This window comes from Tachypleus tridentatus, chromosome 11 (genome assembly GCF_004210375.1).
Source record: "Tachypleus tridentatus isolate NWPU-2018 chromosome 11, ASM421037v1, whole genome shotgun sequence".
Taxonomy (NCBI): Eukaryota; Metazoa; Arthropoda; class Merostomata; order Xiphosura; family Limulidae; genus Tachypleus; species Tachypleus tridentatus.
The window spans coordinates 47,700,127-47,728,046 of NC_134835.1; the positions used below are offsets into that span (position 1 = coordinate 47,700,127).

General features: G+C 30.9%; 1 protein-coding gene across 2 annotated transcripts in view; it reads right to left on the reverse strand.

Moving 5' to 3' along the window:
* The window catches only part of LOC143232103 (leukocyte receptor cluster member 8), a 55,238-nt gene that overhangs the window by 19,911 nt on the left and 7,407 nt on the right, over positions 1-27,920 (reverse strand). Inside the window, exons 2-10 of one of the 2 annotated variants that reach the window (XM_076467176.1) lie at positions 27,404-27,610; positions 22,446-22,500; positions 16,867-17,134; positions 12,990-13,152; positions 11,414-11,464; positions 10,291-10,434; positions 6,330-6,467; positions 1,068-1,139; positions 216-407 (exon numbers count right to left, since the gene is read on the reverse strand). In XM_076467176.1, the coding sequence (XP_076323291.1) occupies positions 216-407; positions 1,068-1,139; positions 6,330-6,467; positions 10,291-10,434; positions 11,414-11,464; positions 12,990-13,152; positions 16,867-17,134; positions 22,446-22,500; positions 27,404-27,610 (1,290 nt within the window). The remainder of the gene's footprint in view (positions 1-215; positions 408-1,067; positions 1,140-6,329; positions 6,468-10,290; positions 10,435-11,413; positions 11,465-12,989; positions 13,153-16,866; positions 17,135-22,445; positions 22,501-27,403; positions 27,611-27,920) is intronic. The other variant, XM_076467177.1, reaches the window with a different exon arrangement.

The following is a 27,920-nucleotide window of genomic DNA, read 5'->3' on the forward strand; positions in this document are numbered from 1 at the left end:
TGTTTAAATTTTGAAAATAACTGTAAAAGGTCATGACGTGAATTTTGACCTACCCTTAGAAAAAGAATTAATGAACCCTTCTGCAACAGTATTTTACTTTTCAGGTGTTTTTCTCAGAGTAAACTAAAAAGTAATATAACAGGGCCATAGTGAAGGGAGAAATCTACAATCACTACTACTCATTGTCTGATAAACATAATTTTGAAACACAAAACCTTTTGTTTTTCTGCTTTTTGCCCTTTTTTCCAGGTCCTTTTTTGTTTCCTTGATGAGTCCCACCCCTTCCGTGGCCTCTTGAAGCACCCTCACCTCTCCCATGTTTATGAGTTGGTCCTACTACTGTGGAATTTAAACTACGTTTTTTACCTCTGCAATCATCATTACTCTCAGAATCTGACTCGGAAGACCTGGATGGAATAAAAAACCCCTTTCTAGATGGAATTTTAGAGAAAAATTTGTTTTTTTTTAAGGCAACAACAGAGGAACACAAAATAGCCATTTCAAGGACATTACCAAGTTCTCTCAAGAAAACTACTGTTTATAAATAATATCAAATACTTTAATTAATTTTGTCAAGAAATCTTATGCTGTAGATATAATTCTTTGATTTTATTACAATAACTTCACTTCTAAATATTACAGATTTTGCTGTTTAGCAATTAATAATTGTTTTGTCAGTCATCAATTAGAATTATACAATAACTGTTCTAATTACAACATATATTAGAACAGTAATACAATTTTGTGATGTAATGTACTATTTATTAGGTCAAAACATTTAAACATCTACATTTCAAATGCTCAAATTTCCCATTAATTACATCTGAGTACACTTTTTAGGAGTCAAATATCTGACATTTAATACCCACACTTCATATGATACATCCTTTTAAAGCACGAAAAATGTCAGTATAACACAAGAAAATCAGCAATAACAACAACAAAAAATGTTTCATTAAATATCAGTTCTTAACAATTCAACATAACCATCCATATGTAATTCCTTAAAAAGTATGAAATGAAAAGCAAACACGACACAAACAAAATTTTTTTAATACTTGCACTACCTCTGATAATGGCGCCTTCCACCTTTCTTAACAGAAGGACTTTTGGATCCCGATCGTGATTCTGATAAATTCCTAGAGATCAAAGATATGCAAACAGTTTACACATTTCTTTTTTATTCTTTATTTATTTCTAACTGTACAGGTGAGCTCATCAAAAGTCACTTAAAAAAATACTGCAAGTTATGACCTAAGGATCTGAAATTCATCACTGATGAAAATTTATCGTGAAACATGTTCTTCAAACAACAGTGCATTTCCACGTACTTTAGTACCAAAATACTGAGATGTATACCAGTGCAAATGAAGTTCTCCAAAAACATTTCTTCAAAAAATTATTCAAAAACACTACTTTGAACAATACATCCACAATCCTTATTTATTAACTAAATAATTACAGTACACAGTTTCACACTGGCTGTATAATGTTTATTTTAATTCCCATAAGAGCAGAAACATGGAACTAAGGTCACAATTCAGGTCAAGTGATAACACTCGATAATGTCAAGAACCTTCTACTAGTTGGAAAAAATATCTAGACTGTGCATAGAAATTAAAACAAAAACAAAAAAATCTGTCAGTGCATTTTAACCAACAAATAATATAAATGATTACACACATGGTATTGCACATAACATAAATAATTAATTATTACATAGTTAAAATACATAATACCGGTGTTTGCTGAATATTTTTAATGGTCGAATAAAATTGCCTAGTACAATATCATGATATTATAATATTCTCTATTGTGAATTTAACATATGTATGTCTTTCCTCATCTATTATACAATAACAGTCCATTTTACCAGAAATTTCATTAAAAAGTAAATTATATGCCTTTTTATATTTGATACTATAATTTATAATTAAAAATGAAACTAAAAATTGGACATTTGATTAACTGTTAGTTTAAGGTTTGTAAAATAATTGTTATATCAAAGAATTTCCCATAAACAACACCAATGCATGACAATTATACTAACTAATATACCTGCACATTAAAAAAACAGAAAAAAAGTGCAATGCAATGTCAGTTTAAAATTCTCAGTGTCTGATAGACACATGAAATATATCACACAGCTTATTATCTGCTGTCAGCTGTTGATGAAACTTTAGCCTACTTTTTTTTACAGTAATGGTACTATTTTAAAATAATCTTTTGTTAAATGAAATAATAAACCGAAGAACATAGATTAATAACACGTGTAAAGTAAATAATGTCCAATAACTAACATAATTATTCTGGCTCTCTAACTATGCAGTAAGTGCTGTTAAAAATTCAGTCTAATTTTATCAATGTCTTTCCCATGAGAATGAAGTCTGAACTGGAAGCAAAATAGATAATTCTGTATATGTGTTTGGAAAACAATGTAATACATGTCATTTAATATATTAAATCTCTTGAATTTTAGTGTTTAGAAATATTATATATAAAATATCAGAGAAAACTAGTGGCAATTTGTGAAAGACAGGAAGTGACAGGTGGGCATGTTAAGTGTATCTGATTTTCTATTGTGTGGCTCCATAAACAAATAAGATGGGTGACTAAATATTATGCTTCTGAAGCATTGAAGTATTTTTAATTATTTACATTGCTTCAAGAAGAGTGAAATATATGCCAGAAGCAGCATACCTATAGCTGCTACATTGAATTAATATTATGCAATGCACTGATGACACCTGACCAAGAAAGAAAGTAGGTCAAGGGTAAAACAAGGCTGTATCAAAGTTGAAATAATAGAGAAAAAGTCATGATAACATTTCCATAAACTTCATTTGAGACTGATTATGAGAACCATATTGACAGACCGTTACCAATATAGCACAGAAAGCTATGAGAGATGTTTACATCAACTTGTAAAAAAACTTCCAAATATGGCATTAGTTGGAACCTTTGAATCAGGGCTGATATCCAAAAGACAAAGGTACACACATATGTAAACAGGCACTTGAGTAATCATTTTCTACTATAGCAAATCTTGAAGTACTTTTTTTTTTTGGCTCCACATCAGTTCTGATAATTATAATGAGTTACAAAAAATTCCCCAATTAATTAACAGGTATACTTTTGGATGGATGTGTAAACTATTTGGGAGTTGCAAAGATACCAAAGAGAACCCCTGTTTTTGGCCAAAAAGTTAGTGTTTTAGAGTTGTTGGACCAAAAATAATCTGATACCTAAATCACAGCCAGTTGTTGTCAGTTGACTCTACACTGCAACAAGTGACAAAAAGACTTGCTACCAGTCTACTGATAAAAGTTGTCAACTTGAGATATAATGTACAGAACATCCATGGCAGTGTTTCTCCCTACATGGTAGAGAGTATGCTTAACTCAAGCTTCATGTAAGTAATCTTTGCTACCTTTTAAATCAGAGATTGTAGCTACAAGCAAATGAGCAACATATAGTAACTCAAAAGTATCACTGACTTGAGTCTAGATTAGTAACATATGAATAGAAAGTTTCTGAGGTGAATAAGAGATTGGAAAGTAGTGTATGCTTATTCAAAAATTGTTACATTAAGCTCTGAAATGTATTCTGAACCACTACTACAGACTCAACTCTTTATTCTAGTAAAAAGTAAATTATTATTCTAATGGTATATTTCTTTGAGTCAATGAATTATGTGCTCCACTAGCAACTGCATTCCTCAGCTTAATATAAATGTTGTGGCTTGTTTTGTTTTGAATTTTTCGCAAAGCTACATGAAGGCTATCTGCACTAGCCATCCCTAATTTAGTAGTGTAAGACTAGAGGGAAGGCAGCTAGTCATCACCACCCACTGCCAACTCTTGAGCTACTCTTTTACCAACGAATAGTGGTATTGATTATAATACCCACACAGCTGAAAGGGTGAGCACGTTTGGCGTGACAGGGATTCGAACCCACAATCCTCAGACTACGAGTCAAGTGCCTTAACCAGACCATAAATGTTGTGACTAGCAGTAAAGCTGAAACTCTAACAACTAGCCCCTGTTACACTTTGCTTGAGTAATATCTATACTATAATAAGTAATTTTAAGTTAATTCAGTACTTCTCAAATGGGTGGTAAAAAAACAGATGAAGGAAGACCTAGACAGCAAATATCACAGTTCTTGTACTATTAAGAACCTCAAGTATAAATAATATTAAAATTTGATTTATTAATTATGTTTTTATGCCATGTTCAGCCATATACATTGGTAATAAAGTGGTTTAATGAAATTTTTAATGTAACTATGTAAAAGGTTGTCACATGTACATTTTGACCAACCTGTTCCTAATGGTCAAACCTAACATAATACTTCTAAGAACTATACTGGTTTTTGTTATAGCAAACACAAGCCAACTTGCAAAACTAAGACCTCCCAAACTTTCCCCCTTCTTCTTGCTTTATGGCTCCAATACATATGCCCTTAACTTTTTTGGATTACCAAAAAGGCATTTGTTCCACCTTGATCTGTACAATAAGTTAATAATCACTGAGGAAAATTGTTTTGTTTACTTTTTTCCTCAGCATGCACCCAGAAACAAGCATGGGTATATTCCAATGCAGAACTCAGATATCACTAGTATCATACTTAAACATATCTTTGGTTTAATTTTTCAAGCAATAAGCTCATTAACATTATATTGCCTTTTACTTTTTAAACAATATTGTTTCAAACTATACCCAAGTGACTACTTATAATTCATCTCAGATAAAAATTTTCATAAAAGCTATGAACTTGAAACTTTTATGAATTATTTAATGATAAAAATACACTATAATACTAAAATTTTGAAATTTTAACACTTTTACTACAGTTATCTTTCTCTGAGCATGTCACAAGATTTTAGTGAGTTACAATAAAACTTTAACTATTTCATCACAGGGTTGTTGATTTGACAGAATTCATAACCATTTTGAACTCATCAATACGATAACTTATCTTCACACAATTTGGCAGATTTCACAGAACAGATTTCTTTTTTTACTAAAGATTTGTCCATGAATATACCAAATTGTTTTTTTTACTAGCTCAACTTCAAAGTGAATTTCATTTTAACATTAAAAATACTTTTCTTAATCCATCTGTGTAATCTCTAAACCTCCGAAGTGAATTTCAAGCATTTTTCCCAGTAAACCATGTTTTATCTATTACTTTCTCTACCCTAACTTTATACAAGTTTGATCAATTTGACTGACTAACCAACAACAAAAACTGAATTACCTTCCCCTCCCCTTCAGGAATGGCTTGAAACAGTAGTATCAAGCTATATTTATATATCCTAAGTAACAGTATATATCTCAAACTTGATGTAATTCAATTTTTGAAAAAATATTGCCTTTTAACTTAAGAATGTAAAACTTGTATACTATTAAAACTTGGTTTATGAGCTGCATTTTCCTGCCATATGTATTTATGTACCATGTTAACAAAGTAGCTTAAGTAAATTTTGAATATAACTCACCCCCATGACAGGCAAAGAAGATGCTCACAGAGGGATAAAATTACTTTCTTATCATGATATATGAATAAACGTGATATAAAAATGAATAATGAAATTTTGGAAATATTACAAATGAAATTTGAGATTCTTCACATAAAAAAAGTACTTTCAATTTTCACTTGAATGTAACTTTGCACTTCAAGCAGTCAACACTTTGACTCCATATATTTATGGATAAACTGATAGCAAAAATACTTCATTAAAGATCCAAATTTTTTGTTTGCAAATGATTCTCAACAATTACTGAAAGCTTGTAAAATTTTGTGAAGTTATCCCAAAACATATTAGAGATTATAGTATAGACACTGTAAAGGTCAATTTGAGATCATAAACTCAGTAGATTCAATTTCACATGACCAAAACCTCTCACTTTAGCTAACAAGATATACTGGTATGGCATAATCAAACATCATATACAGGAAAAAAGTAAAAATATAAAAAATACAATTCACTGTAAAGTTTCTGCAGCCTTTACAGACTGTACGAGTACAATACAGCTATAGAAAAAGCAACAATGAAAATGCATAATAGAAAATGATTAACACTCCCAATACATGAAAAATTCAGGAAAAGATTTATATCTTATTGATTATGCTGATTTGGAAGTAAACCCAATCATTTTGTTTCTTTTGTGCTTTTCTGAATGTTTTATGCCAAAACAAATGTTAAATTAGAGAAAACACTTTGTGAGCTTCCCAATTCATTCATGATTAATGTGGTTATTTGATTCAATTATATTATAATATTAAAGATCGTTAAGGATAATACATGAATTCACATATCTAACCGTGTATGAGCCTTTCCAACATGAGATCTGGATGAAGATGAGGAAAACAGACTCTGATTCTGGGGGAAATGTTGAGGAGTTTGTTGTTCCAATGCTGCAGTTTTAAGCTGTTCTTTTTCCATTCTTTCACTGTGGATACTGTATAATAAAATTAAATAAGCCAAACAACTTATTTCTGTACTTTTAACAATTTAACCCTTTCAAAGTCACATTATACATCAAATAATCCTAAGTAAAACACATTAACATATATTTTAGAAAAATTTAATTTTCATCAATCTTTACAGTTTGTACTGGCCTTATAATATATATACTTCTTATATTAAAAAGCAGGATAAAGATTTTCCATTTCCTCTCATATAACGTTAATTAAAGTAACATTAAAAACTTGGAAGCTTAAAAACAAAACTTATTTCTGAAGGTTCAAAAAGTAAACTGTTATTACATGGTTGTAATGCTATTGAGCATATTACAAGAAACATTATATTCATTCAAACTTCCTAAAAATAATATTAATTTTTAACGTATAGTTGTGCAAGATAATTACTTAAACACACACACTATTAAATAGATTACTTAATATAATTTATAATTATTAAAATCTGATAAGTGATCATTTTCATTAATTATTTCAGCAGCATGAATACCCCTTTGAACACTTTTCTGTGCAAGTCACTGTGCCAATTTCAAATTTTAATTAAACATCTTTACTGTCAATATATATGAATGAAATTAACATTATATTGCATACTATGATTCAAAGTTTTAAGTCATTTACTTAAAAAAGCAACTTAAACCTTCATATATATCATGTGATCCATGAGCTACAAAAATTCTCTACTTTGATACTCCATACCTTCAATAATATAATGCCAATTGTGTAAATGTACACCAACACAAAAACATATTTACTTAATCTGTTAGCACACACACATTTTAAAGTTCTCTAGACGAAAGTGATAAAAACAAGTAATAAATTTTGCAAACATACAAATGCATAGTCATTAGAAAGAGCTCATTTTACACTAACTTGCCAATAATTACGTTGAAACTGACTCACAGTTTTCATCATAGAATATGTCTAACTACCTGCAATGTTAAAATTTTGTAGAATGGACAACAACTGCCTGTTGTGGAGATAATTGTAGAGGACAATGTTTTGGAAGTCTTCCGCCTTTCATCTTCAAGTAGCGTGTGTGAAGATGTTGTTCGTCTTTTATAGGGTCCTGGTGGATTGTGGAGAACATGTTATGGTTGGTTGGATTATCACTGTTTCTGATTGGAGGATCCTGTAGATTCAACCAATGGCAGCCACAGGTTACTCACCTCTAACCCTGAATCTCTGTTGAGTGATGAAAGGAAGAAGACTTTTGAAACGTTGACCTCTACACTTGTATCTCCACAACAGGCAGTTGCTGTCCATTCTACAAAGTTTCATCATGAATACTTTGCTTAAACAAATCTATCAAAGAATACCTGCAATGTTGTTGATTACTGAATCAACTATAGCACTTATGGTTGTTACTTACCTAAATATATTACAGATGCAGTTTAAATTGTATTTAGATCTTACAATTATATTTTAGTTAACTGCATGTTATTTATGTTTTAAAATACATAACTGGAAGGTTTAAACACGTTAAATATATATATCATTCTTCGTGTCAATTCTCAAGTCTTATGATATTATGAGGTTCATGAAAATTCTGCCAAAGGGTTGCACATCTCTTCCACAGTTATTGTAATTTGCACTCATGGCACTGTTGACTAGTGTTGAGAAGAATGATAAATGGTAAAAGACGAACAGAACAACAACAACAACAGCATTAAAAATTAACCATATGAGAAAAGCAAGAGACCTGAAACTATGAACATAAGTGAGACAACATATGTAAAGATATTTTACAAAGAGATATGTATTTATTTAGCCAATTTTAATAATTTCATTGCATTATATGTTGATGATATGGTAGATATAATGAGAAAAAATACAAACATTTCCTGAAAAATTGTCTGATATTAATTTATGAAATTCTAAAGGTTATGCAAACGAGACATGAAAGTTCCAAAATGAAAAAAGTATTGTTATACTTAAAATGAAAACCACCTTCCACTTGAAGTATTTAAAGTTTGAGTGCAAATAACTACAACAGATAAATAGCATTCTTATTAACAAGACAGTTAAAATAATACCATTATGTGTGTACAAGATACTTGTACATTTAAACAAAATTTAACAATGTTTAGTGAGGACATCTCTGAGCCCCATATGCATTGTTGCATAAAAATCCTTCCCCAGTGAAGTGGATGTGGAACACATTCAGGCATTCTGAAAGGATTCAGACTGAGCAAAATACTAAAAGCACGATTATATAAAACTTAAAGGTAGTAATTGTGTTAAACAGATAGAAAACCTTAGGCACGAATATTTTCTTAATACAGTTTTAATAATGACATCTAGCAAAAAAAAAAAAAAAAATCCTGGATTTCAAAATGTTTAAGCTAGAGAGATGCAAGTTATCATGATTAGTTAACAGCCCAAGATCATAGCCCCCCCCCCATTGTGTTAAAACAAAGTCAAATTAGATCACATACAAACAAACACAGGTTTTACTTCAATGCAACTTTTAATTGTTCAGGTGTACTGAATCGATACCCATACTGTACGGTATCTTCAACTGCATTGCAATGAAAAACCATTGAATGAAACTATTCAAACTCTTAGATTATCTTTTTATAGATAATATACGTTATGTAAAATAAAATGACTTTTATGGGACATTTGTATGGATTTTAAGCTCTGAAAGATTTCACTGTGATACAATTTAAAAAAAAAAAATACTTGAAATGTTTACCTTTTTTCAGATTCTAATTATATATTTTTATATTTGTAAAGCTTTTCAATAAATATTTTATTAATTAAAACTAAATTTTATCATTCATTTGACATGAAAACACAGTATGCAGTTTCACTGTGTTTACTATTACCGCTGTACAGTAAAATAGCTCTTTTACCAAAACAAAATAACAAGCAAATTACTTCAATTATTAATTCCAAAGTTTCATTTAATATTTGTAATAACTTTTTCATAAAGCATATTTTATATTTATACATCTCTATCAATTATTTTCAGATTTTCTTAGCTCATTCAAGCAGTTAATTATGCCAACAAAGCCTTATGTAAACACAGCCAAACAATATTCTTGTCAGTGAAACTTAATATGATCAAGTGAAAATAAATAAAGCCAACCTCATTTCGTGCCATGAAAAACATTTCCCATCACATTACAACTTCATAATTTAAATGAAATATAAAATTTAAAAGCAAGCTATTCAAAAGCCTTAAAAATTAATTCAGTGTAACTGTGGCAGAAATTACTCAAACACCTTTTCTGTTAACAATGTATCACAAAGTTAAACTATTACAATTTTTTTATATGCTATGTGATTCTCTGCTACAGTGATAGCCAAGACAGTTGATACCATTGAGCAGATCAGAAAATTAGTTCTCATTACATGTTCACATCACTAACTTACAAGTTCTCAAAGCTGAGATATAAGCAGTTTACATAACACTGACAATACCACTTTGAGAAGTTTGAATGTTAAAAGTAAATAACACCAGATTTGTATCAAAGTTACAAAGCTCAAACTAGAATTACTTTGTTTAAAACTATTGTTTTACTTTCCTTCTAGTGAGCTGTGAGTGCCATTATGATCACAAAAAATTCAGGATAATTACATACACTATTTTTTTTAATGCACAGAAATGAGCCTCAAGTCAAAATTTGAGACTTACAGTACAAAAGGATATTATATTTGAATGACCTTTGTTTTCAAAAATGAATGATGATGCTCCAAAACCACAAACACACAGACAAAAAGCAATATAATTAATGTTTAAGCCATCCTGGACATTTATACATAAGTAGAATAAACATTTGTTTTCAGAAAACTAACCTAGGTAAAGGCTCCTTGTCCCACTCTTTAGTCCACATTGTTCCATCATTGTAGGCTTTAGTAAGTTTTCCTTTTAATATTATTTCAACTTGATCTTTATCGATATCAGTCTTGCACTTTTCAAAAGCTTCATTAACGTATTTCCTAACAAAATATTAAACAAAATCTGCTTTACATATAAATATAGGAAATATTTTACCATTCACAAAATAGAGCAAAATTTTATTAATTTGTAAAGAGAAAATATTTGAATAGAATTTATAAACAAAAGAATCAGTGTTCCTTTAACACTACCTGCAAGAAAAAAGAAATGTTTGTGACAGATGGCTTTAGAAGCTCTGCCATAATAAATACAAGGTAAGCAACAAGTTTGGTAACAATATTTTGATTAATTGAATAACTGGAATAATCAAATAAATTTGGCATGTTCAACTGGAGTTGCTCTTCATTCCAATTTCTTCTGTTATCCAACTCATAACAGCAGTAATTTATTTTGAGATACTGCTGGAAGCTTGCAAACTCTCAACATCTTCAAATTCTTCATTGTTATCTACTTCATTCTAATGGCTTTTTGTGTTGAGGAGTTCTCTTTCACAACTGGAAATGATTTTGTTATTCATGTTTGACGTGGGTGTGATTACAGAGAATCTTGCTGTTTGACACATTTTGCCACATGTATTTTCCTGTATTCTCATGGGATATTGAAGTTTTCTTCCTCTAACTGCTAAGTATTTTGACTTTACATTATTTCCTAAATAAATATCCTTTCTTAGAAAAGACTAACATAATTCTCTGGTGCATGATAGAATTACACTTTTGAATAGTCAGAAATTATCAATGAATGAAATATATAAGTACTAAACATGTCACTTATGGTGTCACATCTTGCACCTGCAAGAGCACATCACCCCATTTAGCATACACACACTGCTTGTATTATATCTACTTAAATTACTATATAAATTAATAACTAAAGTTCTGGTGCACATTCAAGTGATGAAATTCTAAAAATATTAATGCACATATGAATAGAGTATTTTTTAATATAATTCTATTATGCATAAAGTAACTCTTGCAAATGATACAAGACTATATTGATGGTTACATACAATGGTGTACTTACTTGAGACTTTCTGGCCAATCATGTCCATAAGAAACTGGTTCAGCAGTAATGCTAAAGGAAAGTTAACATGTATTTTTTTATTTTCACAGACTAATCAAACCTTGAAGAAATTATTTACTTAAAAAAAATTTATTTTAACCTCGAAAACACTACAAAAGATGTTACATTCATTAAGTATGAAACACAGAAATATGAAAACTAGAAATGTTAATTGTGTTGCAGTTTCATTACCAGATTTCCACAAATGATTAATCATGAAAGATGATCCATCACTCCTTTATTTTTAACAAATACAAAAGTAGGAAGCATCTTGAATTATAGGAGCTTATAAAGTCCTTTCCAAAAGGGTTAGAACAAAGTCAAAAATTAGATTTCAGCCTACTTTTAAAGAATAAAGGAAAGTAAATTACAGGTGAAATATCAAAATATTTATTAATTTTTCATACTGAGCACAACAGAAATTCAGTGGAAGTGCCTGAGTTCAGCAAAAAGTTAATATTTTGTGTGTCCCCTTTTTGATTTAATAACTGGAGACAGTCTTTCAGGCATTGTTGCAACATATGTAATCAAAGTGTCCTTTGGCATTTTATTTCAAATATCTCTAATATCTAATATACTCTCAGAAAGTTTCTTTAGAAGTAACTTTTGAGCTGCCAAATAATTGTAGACAGTCTATCAATATTACTGCAACATACATAATCAAAGTGCTCTTTGGGATTTTACACCAAATGTTTAATACATTTCTAGAAAGTTTCTTTGGAAATAACTACTGATTTGTCAAGTTTTTAATATATCAATTCCTACACCTGCTCAACTGGGTTGAGATCAAGGCTCTGTCTGGACCACTGCATCATTTGAATGACTCCAGCAGCTTCTTTCTTAGCTAAGTAATTTCTGCATAGGTTGGATGAATTTTGGGGTCATTATCTTCATGGTAGTAGAGTCCATTAGTAATAATATGTGAACCACTGGGCATACTATAACAGATCAGTATCTGATGGTACTTGTGCTGGTCCCTTATTCTACCCCCAAACCATCATACTGCCTCCTATGCTTCATGGTATCTTCTGTGTATTAATGTAAGCATCTTTCACCTTTAATCTGCCAGATGTACATCCTACATTTTGAATCAAATATTTCAAACTTGGACTCATCCATCCAATAAAATACTTTTACTTCAATCTCCAAATATTGTCAAGAGACTGAAATTTTAAAAAACTGCAAAACCTGGATTGTTGGTGATTTGGATATGATTGTCTTGTGTCATAAGGGAATTCTAAAAAATGATATATATCATCATCCTGGCTCGTTTGATTGTCAACAGGAATCAGTGCAGCATTACCATAGTGTTAAAATTTACATTCCGAAACAGCATGGAAGAATTAGCCCATAAAATGGAAAGAATAACTAAATATTCTCTTTTTTTTTTTTAACACTTTTGGACAATACTGTATAAAAGAAATAAATACATGAAATGCAAAAACAGATAAAGACTTGAAACAACCAAACTTACATATTTTGTTAAATAGTAATATTCAATAGCTGACAAATAAATCATGAACATGTGCATATTCACCTTTGATTTCCAGGTACAGAAGTATCAGTTTGTTGTAAACCTCCAATCCTTCCTCTTCCACGATTTTTACCCTGGTTAGCACAAGGTCCAATTAAGGGTCTAGTTCCAGGCTGGACAGATCGTTTTGGAAGAGTGAATTTTATACCCCCAGTTCCAGGAGCTTCTAAAAATTTATAACAATAGTATTATTAAAGAACACTATTGTATCACTACTTTAGATCTTAACGGAATAAAATCAGCCAAATCTAATGATTTAAAAGTCCTTAATTTTCAACTATGTTGAATCTTTGTATAAGAACTTTGAAAAGTAACTATCGTTAACACCAACAAAAATATTACTATTCTGTAAAATAAATTGATCTATTGAATTTCGTAACTTGTAGTAATTAGAGAATGGAAAAATTTATAAAATCCATGTTTATCACATGTGCAATACTTAAGGCAAAATTCACACCAAAATGAAATCATCACTGATAAAATAAATCTCTTTTAAAACTTTAAAGCACATTTGGTTGGTCTGGACTACCAGAAGTAACTTGGTACTGAATACAGGGATAAGGCCTTTGGTTCATATGTTACTGCTATCAGCACTGCTGTTGTCAAACACAATTAAACAGAGCAAGGCAACAGAGAGTTGCTAAGAACTGCCTACCTCATGGTTGTGAACAGATTACCACTGTCCTCTTTCAACTCTTGTGACAGTGCAGAAAGCAAAAAGTGAAGCCAATCTAAGAAACAGAGCAGCAACAAAGCTGGAGAATTCGTTCATGTAACTACATGTTATTTGTGCAGAGTTATCATCAATACTGTGTTCCTCTACTGCATTTTCCATGACCTATGATGGATTGCAGGCTAAAAAAACTACAAATGAGAAAGAGCTGGTCATGGTTAGAGTTGTGACTTGACATCCTGAAATCCTTGTTGATTTACTAGAAAACAAAAAATGGTTATGCAGATGCAACTGCAAAAAAAGTCAATAAAAGAGTGCTCTTAGAAACAAGCTGAAGATCCCCAGTTTGGTGTCAGCTGCTACAGATGAAACATCATTGAATATAAGTGAGGTAATGACCATAGTTCTAGTGATTTTTTTTTTAGTTTTTACTAAAATGGAAATTTATAAAAATAACAAATATTGGAATAATTTTAAAAAGTGATGAATATGTTTAAACTCCCTACATACTGTTAGACATTACCTGACTACAACATGAGCAAATTATAAGCTAAAAGCTTAGGTAAAGTTTATTATGGTAGAAAACATTTAGGGAAATTCTTTCTGCTTTGTGTGTAGGGTGGTGCATCTAATTCTGGGTGAGGGTACCAAACAGTTTTAAAGACCGTGTCAAGAGGAATTGGTATAATCAATGGTATTTTGACAAACCTGACAAGTTTGTGGCTTCTAATTCTCACATCTTACAGAATATCTTATCAAAATCTAATTTATTTAAGAAGCCTGACTGACAGTGATAGGCTACTGTCATACAACATTGCAACAGAGCACTGATGGATCCAGAGGGCAAAATGGTTCTCTCAAAAGAGTGCAAGGACATTGTTATTTTTTCTAACTGCCATCTCCCTCTCTTTTCTACAATTCTGGATCCCCATGCATGAGAGTATCACACTGCACAAACCACTGTCTGTGATCACTTTTTGAAAACTAAATGTATAAATCTTTGCAGGAAACTAAGAGACAGTGGTTGCAGCTCTAATCCAGTGCCTTGACAAGTGACTCAACTCCTTTCACAATATCCTGTATATAAACAAGTTTTGGGTAAACTCAGCCAAATGGAAAAATGATTTGGCATTTGAATTTGAGTAGAAGACTAAATATTTTGCAGAAAAGCTTCTACAAAGTGCAGGAACTAAAGACCCATGGGAGCAGATTCTACAGAACAGGCAGGAGTTGCCCACTCTACACTTGCTTGTAGATGTTGTCATACCAACTTGTGTCAGAAAGAGCACAGTTGAATGTGGTTTCAGCATCTTAATGGCCATGTTGTCAGATTGTATATTTTCATCAAGCCACATTAGAAAATGTTAAAACAGGAAAACATTTATTTTGTGATTATGGTTGTGTTCATCATTCAACTATTATTTCCTTTTGTAACTTAATTTATCTCTAAATTTTTAGTTGCATTGAAACACTAACTCACCTTCTAAATAATCATTTGTACTTTGAGTAAATGTGTATGATGAAACTGACACCAGCTTTCCTAGCATTGACATACAGATAATATTAATGTGGCATAAGAGTATATAAATTTATTATCACATGATGTTACAATCTCATGACCTTATCTGTAAATAAATACCCTATCAGAGGTTTCACCAAGACAGAGTCACAAGACAGCTATTCATGTTTGTCACTCAGTACTGAGAGGTATTGTTAGAATATTGTATTTGTTGTATTTTATGTTGTTTTTTTTTAATTAGGTTATTTCCTACTGGTTCTTTTTCCTGATTCCATTATTATTCACTAATAAATGTTTAAGATAAACTGTTTATTCAGTGTTTTGGTATGCATTCAATGTATTTCTAAGTGTTGTTATTGTGAATAAATTGTTGTTTATGTTATTGAACTCTGATTGTTGTGGCATGTTCATCTTAGGTCATTACAAATGGACGACATCCTTGTAATCAAAACCAATCACAATGTCTAATTAGAAGCAGAATGCAAAGAAATAATCAAACCTGCACTGAACAATTTTATGGTAACCAAGAGACAATTTGCAGGTGCATGAATCCACCCAGGGCTATGGTGCTGTTCCAAAGAAACTGAGGTACAGTTTTACCAAAGAAACAGTAGCTAGTACTACCCTGCAAGACACCAAGTCCAGTAAGTCTGAAACTGACAGAGGTAGCTCACAACCAGAGCTGTATTCTGAAAGTGACTCAAAAATGCTGAATGCCAATTGATGATAGATCTGAATTACTCAGATGATTCATCATTCTAAATTATCTCATTTCCAACTGAGTTGATTACTGACCAGTATTTAGTTTTGAAAAACCTTATTATAACTCCTTTGAAATGTTCTATTAATAACGGTAGATATGATTTTAAATCAAAACAGAGAGGGGATGTGAATCCCAATCCCCAGCAATTTACAGTTAAAGTTCTATAATCAAAATTGTAAGCTTGGATAGTAAATTATAGGAAAAGGGGGTTTTTATCTTGGATGTCAGCTGCAAAATCACATCAAATTTAGCTAAAGGCTTATGTATGCTTATCATTATGAAAAAATCACTCCAAATATGTTACAGGTCTTATAAATGAATTTTAACTTAGATTTACAGCATAAAATAAAGAGTTCCTGAACAGCCACAATACAAACCCATGTCCAAATTTCAATTTTTGTTAGGAGGAGAGCAATCTGACCTTCTCGATAATTTAGGGAAAGCAATTTATATCTTATTTTGCATTTATGAAGACCAGCAACTTCAAAAAATTAGGATACTTTACAAAATATTTTGCTGAAAAAAAATATGAAACCCATAACTAGTAAAGCACAATAAAAATTATTAATTAATAGTTTAACTACATTAGTTGAGTTGATTTCAAAACAACTTTCAGATATTCAGTTAAGATACCAGTGAGCAAGGAAAGAGTAGTAACTTGCAGAGTTTGTGATGAGCACAAAAAAATAAAAGGAACCTGCCATATTTGCCATGTGTGTCATCTTTGTGATCCAATACCTACAACATAAAGCATAAAAGTAATTAGTTGTTAAATCAGTAGGAAAAAGTCAAGGCAATATCAGAGCCAAGTTTTTTACAGCACCTGCTCTTGAAAAAAATAATTTACGTACTATAAACTTTTATAAAAGTATTAAAAAGAGTATTCAAATAATAACAACATTTAAAGAGGAACATCCTAACTTACGTTTGCTTGGCATTGGTGAATAAGTTGATGAATTTCCCTGATGACTATATCCTCTCTGCACTAACTCATGTGGAGGTGGTGGGGGTTGTTGAGAATGAATGATAAATTCATCTTTTTCTTTCTTTATGCTGGAAGAACTCTGCTCTTTCACAGTTTTTTTGTTACTCATTTCATTTGTAGACTCATTGTTATCAGGAGGTGGCGGTGGTGGTGGTGGAGGCGGTGGAGGAACTTGGGTCATATACATCTGATGATAGTAGGCATCATACTAGAAATAAAAACCAAAATACTCCTGTTGTACCTGTTTTTCATTAATGCCTATCAGAGACAAAACTCATGAGCACAGACAATATAAAAATTCTAAACCAACAAAAAGATCAGAAACATGAATTGGCCAAAAATGTATTAGGATACCTAAAGAAAAAACAACATAAAACACCAAACATAATCAGAGAAGTCTGGGCTTTCAGAAATGCCTAGTCTCTTCTTGGTTCAACTATATTTCTGAAATATAAATCCTGATGCTTTTAAAGGATTAATTACTAAATTATTTTTTTATACTTTTATGAAAAATTAGATTATTTTTACATCTCTCTTGAATTGTCCACTATATTTGTAAATATGTCTGTCCTGAGATATTAATAAGCATTACACAAATATGTTATGTAATAAAAATTCTGATGTCATACAATCAAATGTTTACTCATTCATACGGATACAAGTTCCAATAATCAATGCATATTTTCTTTCGACTAGATTTACTAAGATATGTCCCATTTTGCATTGTTTGAAAACTCAACAGCGTGCACTGATATATGTGTAAAATGAAGTTCATTGTTTTCTTTATAAATATGAAATTATACCTGACTTTGTGTCCAAAATGTAGTGTTCAAGTAACTTTGCAATGAAAACAATTCCTCATTGTTTAACTAAGATTTACAAATTTTTGAGAGAAAAGTCAAAATTGATACTTAAAAGGTTGAATAATATAGAAAAGATAGTATGGAAACAAAAATAATGGGAACAATTCATAAAAAAATTCCTATATTTAGATGATGCAAATCAGACAGCACTACATTATTTTTTTCTGTTTTTGAATTTCTGAGAAGCAAAATCCAAAAATTTGGAACGTGTTCAAGCCAAGTAAATAAGGTAAGTATAGGCACGATGCTTTGGACCACCCACTGCAAACCTTTTAACCTTAAAAATGTTTAAGAAAATGAATCAAAGTAGCTCATTAAGTTTTTAACAAATGTTTATACATGTTTCAGGCATGCAGTTAAATATCCAAATACTACAAGGAATGCTCTTCATTAACCAAGAATACAGTGACATCAATATAATGGACAAACATTTCAAATTCATCTAACAAAACAATGCTTTATTCACATATCCCTGACTGAGAGTGCTTTTAAGATTTAAAAAATGGAACACACACAGATTCCAAATAATAACAAGTACAAAAGACACATCCTGACATATTTTTTCCATTCCTCAAGTAATAAAAAGTTGTTGAAACGTCTCATTGTTTTTTTCATATTGTTATATTTTGACAAAATGTACAGGTTTTTAACCTGAATTAGATTATCTATATTATCTTACTGCTAACAAGTGCTATTAAGAGAGGACACTTTTAATTTCAGTAGAAATTATAGAAACAAATATTAATTATGAAGTGCTATGCATAACATTTAATTTTTTTTGTCATGATTGCCATTCCAAGATAGCTTCCCTATTCTGAGATATATTGTATAAATGCATCAAAAGAAAACACACATCCAAGTAATAAAAGAAATGAATACAATGACAAATCAATTTTGCTGTTTCCTATCACAATACCCAGGTTCCAGATCAATATAGTTTTCAGCACATGATCATCAAACACAGATTACAGACGATAATCATAACACGTGAACAATGGCTTGAAATAATAAACATTTTTAGTCAGTACAGAGGGTTGAGTAAATAAGATGATTTTGAGTCTTAGAATGCTTTGACTGATGACTGTTCACCTTGACAATAGCCCTGTGATACAGTTTTTACTGCAGAAAGCTCCATTGTAATGTTATCTTCAAAGCATACTACTGCTCCTCGTTGCTTATCTGTTCCATCTAGCATACAAGGATGATAATGTAGTACCAGACTGAACTACATGCTTTCCACTCCTTTTAGTTTAAAAGTTTACTAAATTTTGTTCTAGTTCCCTGGTTGGAACACACTGCTCAAGTAAGTTTCTAGCTTTAACTTTCCCTAAACACTGCCTTCTTATGTTAGAGACTTGAGAGTTTATTGCCATATTTAAAACAGTCTGGGGGGCCTGGAACAGTAGATTTTATATTTTGCAAGAAATTTTACAACATCACAATAGTTTCACAGTGGTTGTTTTAACAGTCCAATCACATAGAAATATATGGGTGCTACATTGATAACTTGAAACATGTGTATTTGTATGGAATAGCATGAATACCTATTTCATTATTTAGTTGTATGAAACACATAATGGTTGACTGGAAACCTTATTTTGGTAAGCCTATACCTTCATTATTTAACAGAGATCTTTATCGATTATGTACGTGTATTCTCTAACTTTTATGACATGGTGCACTTTGCTTACCAAAGCTTGAGTATGACTTGTTGCGAGCCTCATAATTGTACTGATGGCCCAATTCCATCAATATGACTTTGTTTTAATGACATTTAATCTTATTGCCCTTGGCACTATTTTTAAATTCCTTTTTGTGTAAAGAACTAAATTAATTCAAAATTTAATTAAACAACCTTATTCTCCATATGTGAACAAAAGCAACATAATGTATATTTGAATTTTATGTTTTCCAAGTTTCAATTTCTTCATTTTAAAAGAAATATTATTAAAAAAATCCTAAAATGCTGTCTTCTCACAATCCACATGCTACAATAATCCTAACTTTGCAGCAGTTGACTCCTCCACACACAAGCTAGTCATGTACTAGTGTCCATATGTAATGTAGATCTATTTGCCCTTATGATATGTAAAATACTAAGTTATACAGCTCCACTCACTTAGAAACAGAAATAATGCATGCCAACTATTGACAAGTGCCACCCCACCCACTTCTGTACTCTGCAGTAAGTTATAAACCATATGTATGTACCCGACACAGGTGTATGCAGTCATTAGAAAGAACACAGATTACAATATACTCCACCAGTGATTAACTTGAAATTTGCATGCACTTTTCATCACAGGGTACAGGTAACTGCTGTTAGATTGTTATCAATTTGATAAACTATAGCACTTAAAGAGTGGCTTATTACCAAAATAAGCTATACTTAAGAGAGGCAGTTAAAATTGTATTTAGGTCTTACTTTTATATTTTAGTTAATTATTTATTATTTGTGTTTTTAAAAGCCATATTTTACAGGTTTAATAATGTTTATATGTTTAACCTGTTGCCATCTGGATTATGAAAGCTTATATAAACAGGGCATGTACAGGTTCATTCTTTTTCTTTTGAATTTTGTGCAAAGCTACTTGAGGGCTATCTGTAACATACAGGTTCAACCTTGTTTACACAAGCTCATCTACACCCACAATCTGCCTACAATAACTTAAACCCTTGAGAGTATCAGCTGACATATCAGCATAAATAATAAAAGATAAATAATCTGAAAGCAACATTTAAAATAAACTACAAGTGAGATAAAGACATGAAATTATGCACATGAACCAAAAGAACTATTCTATTGAATTTCTGTGATGAATTGAAAGGTATGTACATATTTCCATTTGTTAATTTTAAACATTTCATTGCACATGTTGATGATATGAAATAGTAATATACAGGGTGTTTGGAAAGTCACTGTGCACTTGTATATTTATTAACAGACATGTTTCAATATAGAATACAGGAGGTAAATATGAATGACAATTATAAACAATGTTGAAAGTGACCCCTGTTGGCATCAATACAGACCTGGATCCTTCTTATTTTCTTTCTAAACACCGATATCAGTTGCTGGCTTGAAATAGACTGAATAAAATATGATTACAAAACTGCACAGTGACTTTCCAAACACCCCGTAGTACAGAAAATAAAATATAAACATTTACTTTAAAACACTTTTGATATTCACTTGAGAGATAATACAATTAAAAAGATATTAACTATAATTTTATACTCAAAATAAAAATTAATTTGCAAGTGAACTATTCAGAGTCCATGTGCCAATAACTACATTAAAGAATGAACTTTAGAAATTGCAGAAAAAATCAAAATTAAATATTTTCTGTAACTACATACCTTTAGGAGCATTCTTTTCAAATTTCAGTATTTTTATTTTTGTAATAAAATACAATGAGAGCTACACTTTCTCTGTGACAGCATAACCAGGATTAATAGGCTTAAGTACAGGAATATCCCATCTTGAAATACCTGAATCCTGATCTTAGCTCATCATTATTATCCAAGTTTCTTATCCTTCCAAAAATGTTATAAATATTCTGTTGCATCACAATATCAAAATATGATGCTTATACATACCTGCTCAACAAGTTCACATTGACAATGACTGTTATGAGTATTGTTGAACTGCATATTCAAAATCACTTTAAGGTATTCAAATCTCATAGTTCTAGTATTTTAATGGTATTAATTTTCAACCCTGAAACTCTTAACTTGTTTTTACACTGTTCACCAGCAGCAGTGCACGGTGCACTATGTTGCACTGTATGTATTTTGTTTTTGCCTCTTACAACGGTCAAAGTAAAGAAAGGATAATTTTTACCCCAACGTTGATAACACCACGTAACACAAATTTTGTTCCTGGATAATGTGTGTTATTTCTTAGTTACTTATATTGTAAAAGTACTGAAAATGGCCATTATTTCCTTCAAACTTTGCTTTTGTGACCTGGATAATGAAATTTAGAAATTAACCTATTTTCTATGTAAAAACAGACAAATCTGCACATTTTTATTTACATAAGGTCTGAATAAAACTACATATGAATCAAGATTTGCATGTACTTATACCAAAGTTATACAAAAATTTTTAGAAGTGAGTAGTTTTTTGAGATTTGCAACTGTAATGTAAATCACTTTCATGTATCAGCTCCCAAATATAGTTTCTCATCATGTTTTCGTTATACGCTCCTTGGTAGCGACGTTCAAAGTTCAGTATACCTTGGTGGAAGCACTCGCCTTGCTCCTCTGAGTATGCTCCCATGTTCTTGAATTTATCAAAATGAAAGTCAAGGATGTGGACTTTCATGGACATCATGCAGCTCATTTTGCCATAGTTCTTCACCAGAGCCTCAACCAGTTCCACATAATTTTCAGCCTTGTGATTACCCAAGAAGCCCCAAACCACTGCAAAAAGTTGCCCCAAGTTTTGTTTTCCTTCCTACTGAGCTTCTTGGGGAATTCTGTGCACTTCAGGATCTTTTCTATTTGTGGTCCAATGAAGACACCAGCTTTGACCTTTGCCTCAGACAGCTTTTGTGACATAGTGTAATGATTATTATATTTTGTAATTTTAATATTTAAGTGTCTATATTTCTTATACATTTAAATGGCAATAACTTAAAAAAATACTTACTTGATAAGGATTCTGATAGTATGGATAACATGCTTCCATTCCTGAATATCCAAACCTATAATAACAAAGAACACTAAAGTAAAAGTGAACCCATAACAGTATAAGGTAACTTCAATGAATCAAGTTGTTTTCTTGCAAAAATAAAACATAAAATATTATGCTTATTCTTCTAGTAGAATTAACTTGTTTGAATTAACTTGTAGAATTAAAATTCTACACCAACACCTTCCAATAAAACACACTGGCAAAATTTATGCTTTTTTTAATCACTCTATAAATTAACCAGTGCAGCAACCAAATTTATTTCACCATACAACATATTTCAGGAATCACAAATTACACAACAAAGTACTTAAAGGGCAAACTTCACGTAAATATTATGTGTTTTCTTTTTCAGGTCTCGAGCACAGGACAGGTAAATCTTTCGCCACCTGTCATGTGAAAGTGGGTTTTTCTCGGGGCACTCCCGTTTCCCCCCCACAGCAAAATCTTAGGCATCAAATCTTTAGATCCCAGCCAAGGCAACTTTATTGCCATGCCCTGAATTGGGTTGTATCGTTTCGCGTTTTATGTTCACATCTATTATGCCATCTGCCTTTCGGGACAAGTTCTGGCTGTTTTCTCCAGTGCTACCTTTGCCTCGATCATGAATAATATTAATTATGACTAACTTCACTCCTTCACCCAGAAAGAGTTAAAATAGAAGAAAAACAAAAAACCAGCTAAACTCAATAACCTTCCACGAAAGAGGACGAAGAGGAACCACAATGTTCCTGAACAACCCAGTTGGAGAGAGTGAACTTTTATCGCAATGATACATTAATGTGACATTTTTGGTTATTTAACTGTATATATAAAAAGTTTTTTTTCATATCCTCCACATGCAAAATTTTAAAAGGCTTAGCAACTTACACAGCAACCATGGACAAACATTGTAGCTAGAAGATAATTCTTTACTTCTTCAATTACTGTTTTATATTTTAAGAAAAATAAATTTAATAACTTATTTCTAAATATTAATAATATTTATACATATATAATACACAATAATTGATATGTGACTATATATTATAAATTACTAGTCCATTAAAACAAAGCCAAGACGGTAACTTTGTAAGTCTAACAGTCAGCTTTACATTAATAGACATGGTAATTTGGGTGCATGTTCTCCACATCAATAAAAGTTCTATTAATGTTAGCAGGGCATAACTGCAAGATCAATATAATAAAAATAACAATAATATATAATGTTAGGAGACTTAACCTTTTTATACTAAACATTTGTATTTTTGTGCTATAATCTGTAGTCATTCTAGAATAAAAAAGTATGTATAATTTATATTCATTCCCTAATTTTTTATCATAGTTATTATGAGATCAGTCAAATTTATAAATCTCACATAGTTTAGGCAGAAAAAATAACAAACAAAATATAGTTTTACTGAAAATAATATTTTTTTAATCATAGCATGAAAAACACTTTGCACTGAAACTGATAACTAAACAATATATTTATACACAAATCTTTAGTAAAAACATTTCATTAAAAAAATTGTTTTTTGTGAACAAAAATCTTGCAGTCTTCACTAAAAGCCTACAAGATATTTTGAAGATGCACATACTGCATCAAAAGTTACAGTATAAATAATTAACGTGTACAAATGTGTATAGGAACTATACTGAAAAAATCAAGGAGACAAAATCTAAAAAAGCAAGATAGAAAATTTGATAAAGGCAATAAAGCTCTGAAAAAATCAAGAATAGACAAAATCTAAAAAAGCAAGATAGAAAATTAAAATATCAAGAACAAAGATAAAGAGGGGAGTTGAAAGAAAAATTTGTAATATCTAAACAATTAAGAGATAAAATATGACTGAAAAATAAATCAATGAAGCTATTGGAAGAAACATATAGAGGCATTACAACAAGTACAAACATAAACCTATGAAGTACAGAAATATGATAACAGAAAAATCATAAACAGAATAAAACTAAAAAATTAATTAGTAAATGAACAGTTCAAGCATACTGCACTTCTTTCTTCATCCAGCAAAGATTTCCAACTTAAAACACCATTTACTATAAAATATGGAAAAGAAACTATTTGGTCTACACCTGTTACCACTAATGCCATGCTATCCATGACTGCAAAACCTTCCTGAAGTAATCCAGCCATATCATTATAAAATAAAAGTTTCAGAATTTAGCTGGCCAGTTCCACAATATCAGCCAATCACGAAATAAATAGGTAGGACAAGAAGGTACCTTGGAAGGTATATCTGACTCAGTTCAAAATAATTGAAAGTAAACAGGTGGACTAGTAAACAATAAGGATTTCATCTTGCTGCTTCTTTAAAAGAACCAATTTTAACAGCATTAAGCAGCCTTTTAGCTAAAAGTAATAACAACTATCAAGCATTGGATGCCACATTATCTAAAAGGTTCAGAGAGCACAATAGAAAAAAGCATCCAAAGCAATATTCCAAAGTAAGGTAAAAATGAAAGGAAAGACCCAAGCCAAACTTGTAGAACATTATGAAAGGTTTACCCAATTATCATACCCAGATCATACCAAGAGTTCTAATCAATTTAAACTCTCAAATCCCACATGATTAACCATTTCATTTCAGGTAGGTCAAAGTGCATGTTACAGCTTTTCACAGGTTCAAAATTTAATTAAACCACTTTGTTGTCAATGTATATGAACAAATTCAGTATCAAAATGTGAATAATAAAAAGTATTATTTTAAGTTCTTACTTTAAGGAAATTCTCAATCTACCTCATTATAAGAACTGTGATGTTTTATCCAAATCTTTTCTCTTCTCCAATTATTTTACCATCCTTCTGAGATGTATATAATATAATGTAAATTATTCATTATGATATTTTCATTATTCAGGGAAAGGATAATTTACACACCTTTCAACTTTATTTAGTTACAGCATAATAAATAGAAAATCAGACTTCTCTTGCCACACCCAATCTTTTAGAATTGGCCAAAAGCTGTCTCTAAGTTTCAGACTATATTATGTATAAAAAACAGAAAACCAAAGGTTTTCTTAATCAATTGATGTATTGTTCTGTTTACTGCACATAAAATTGTCTATTTTGAGCTTAGCTAAATTTTTAAAAGCTTTTGTTGCACAGTTAGAAAGTCAGAAAAACTGTTAACAATTATGAAACATTGTTAAATTAAATAGAAATGATTTAATGCGGTTATTAGTATAAAAAAGTAGGAATACATTTTATCAACAGTGAGAGGAAAAAGTTAGTACTATTTCTTGTTTTTCATGTTTATTCTTTATTATTATAAAAGTAATTTAAATACAAAAATTGAAAACTTCTTAGGTTAAGGTAAAATAAATATTAATTTTTTATGAGGTATACTTGTAAGTAGTTTGTATGTCGTGTAATTCAATATCATAATCATATACATTTGCCACGTAATTCTTTACAATTTATATGGTGCAATTAATTGTTAGACATGGTTCAAAGGATAATAAAATAATAAAATTTAAGTATATATGTGTAATGTTACAAGTGTAAAGCTACTTAGGATAAATGACTATAGCTTTGTTACAATTTGCAGTCATTCCAGAAAGAAAATTGCAATTATGAGTTATCAAAGAGCAGCACATGAAGCTAAAGGCAACACACCATTATTACTGATGTTTGACAGACAACTTAAAAAGACTGGATTTCATCAAGGTAACATTGTATGACTTTACAAAAAAAAGTTGAAAAGAGCCATCTGACCATGTGTTGTACTAAAAAAATAATAATATTGTGAGTCAGAGGATCGAGAAAAATAGATGGTCTAAGCCAAAGGACATACATTTTAATTGCCTCTTAAAGTTTGTGGAAGAAAGCTAGCAAGCCAAGTAGCTTCAGATAAAATTTTATAATTGAAAGCAACCTGTTGAAAAAAAACAACAGAGATTCCTCTCAAAACCATATCAAGAGGACTGTCAAGGACAGAACTTTCAGTGGACTTGAACATCTACCTAGGGAAAATCAACCCAATGATAAGATCATTTCATCTGCATACCATGACCCTTTGTGAAAAAAAAAAAGTAAATGGACAGTTTAATGTTATTTAATTTGTGCATTAGAACTGTTAAAGGAAGAAGACAGTGTTGTAAGCAGCATTTTAATTTAGATGTTTAGCAATGTTTGCTAGATGGAGCATGTTGTTATATCAGTGTGATGCAACACCTAGAAATTTTGTGAAAATTATACCTCAGTAGAACATGAAAGCTTCTTGTGTTACTCAGAAAACTTGACTGTATAAAAATATCAGATCAGTGAATTAGTCAGTTAGTGAGTCATCAAGTTCAATGTCAGTGTGTACACTACACAGCGAGTCAATCAGCAAACATTAATTTTGAAATTTCTGTTAAACAACTGTTTGAAATTAAGCCTATTATTAAATGTAGCTTGTACCAAACATTACTGAAGAAATAACTAAACACTTCCTCAGATCACCAGCCTAAACCCATGTTGTCTGACAAATGACAAGCACCCTGGAACAGTTTCACTCAAAACAACATTGCAGGCCTACTGTACACTTATACATGCCCACACTACACATTTAATGTTGACTCCAATCCACAACCAAAGTCATTGGTAAATTTCTTAACTACAAGCTCAAAAATTTGAACCACTCACAAAAATCTTTTTGACCATTTTTTAAAATTTTAAATATTGTACTTTGTACAAGAGAAATGATATAACCAACAAAAAGGGGCCAAAAAATGTCAGGAAAAGCTAGCTTTCATGAATGGCTAATAACAGTATTTCAGCCACTAAACTTTTTATCACAGTCAAGCTGCACCTCTATACTGCTTTATTCACGTGAATTTTGTATGAAGTTTAACAGAGCTTGAATGGTTGTATTTTATAATAACCCATGAAAACTAAATTTGGCTTATCTATACATAAAACAGCATAATCTTACCCAGGATAAACATACAAACTTGGCTGCCAGTACTGCATGTTGTTGCTGAACTGATGTATCTGTGGTTGCAATGAAGTTTCATCTGTACTCGATTCCTTATTACTAATCATATTCAAGGCTTTTCTTGCATTTTCCCATGCTTCTTTTGCAGACATGTCACTACTACTCTTGTTTTCAGAACTAAACTGGGAATTACTTTGCTGGGACCTAAATTAATACATAATTTATATATAAAACAACACTCAAGTTACACAGACTTTAATGAAATAATGTTTTACAATTTCACAACTACTATCAACAACACATTTACTGACCAACTTTAGTTACTAAAACCTGAAGATTAAATTTTTTTATGATAAAATATCACTGCAGTAGACATGTTTATTTTATGCTTAGATTATTAAAAAAAACACTTGATTCATAAACCACCATAGTAACATTGTTAGAAATATTGAAAAAAATGGTTTACTTTAGCAATTATTATCTACAGACTTTCATTTCCTTGATCAGAACCAAC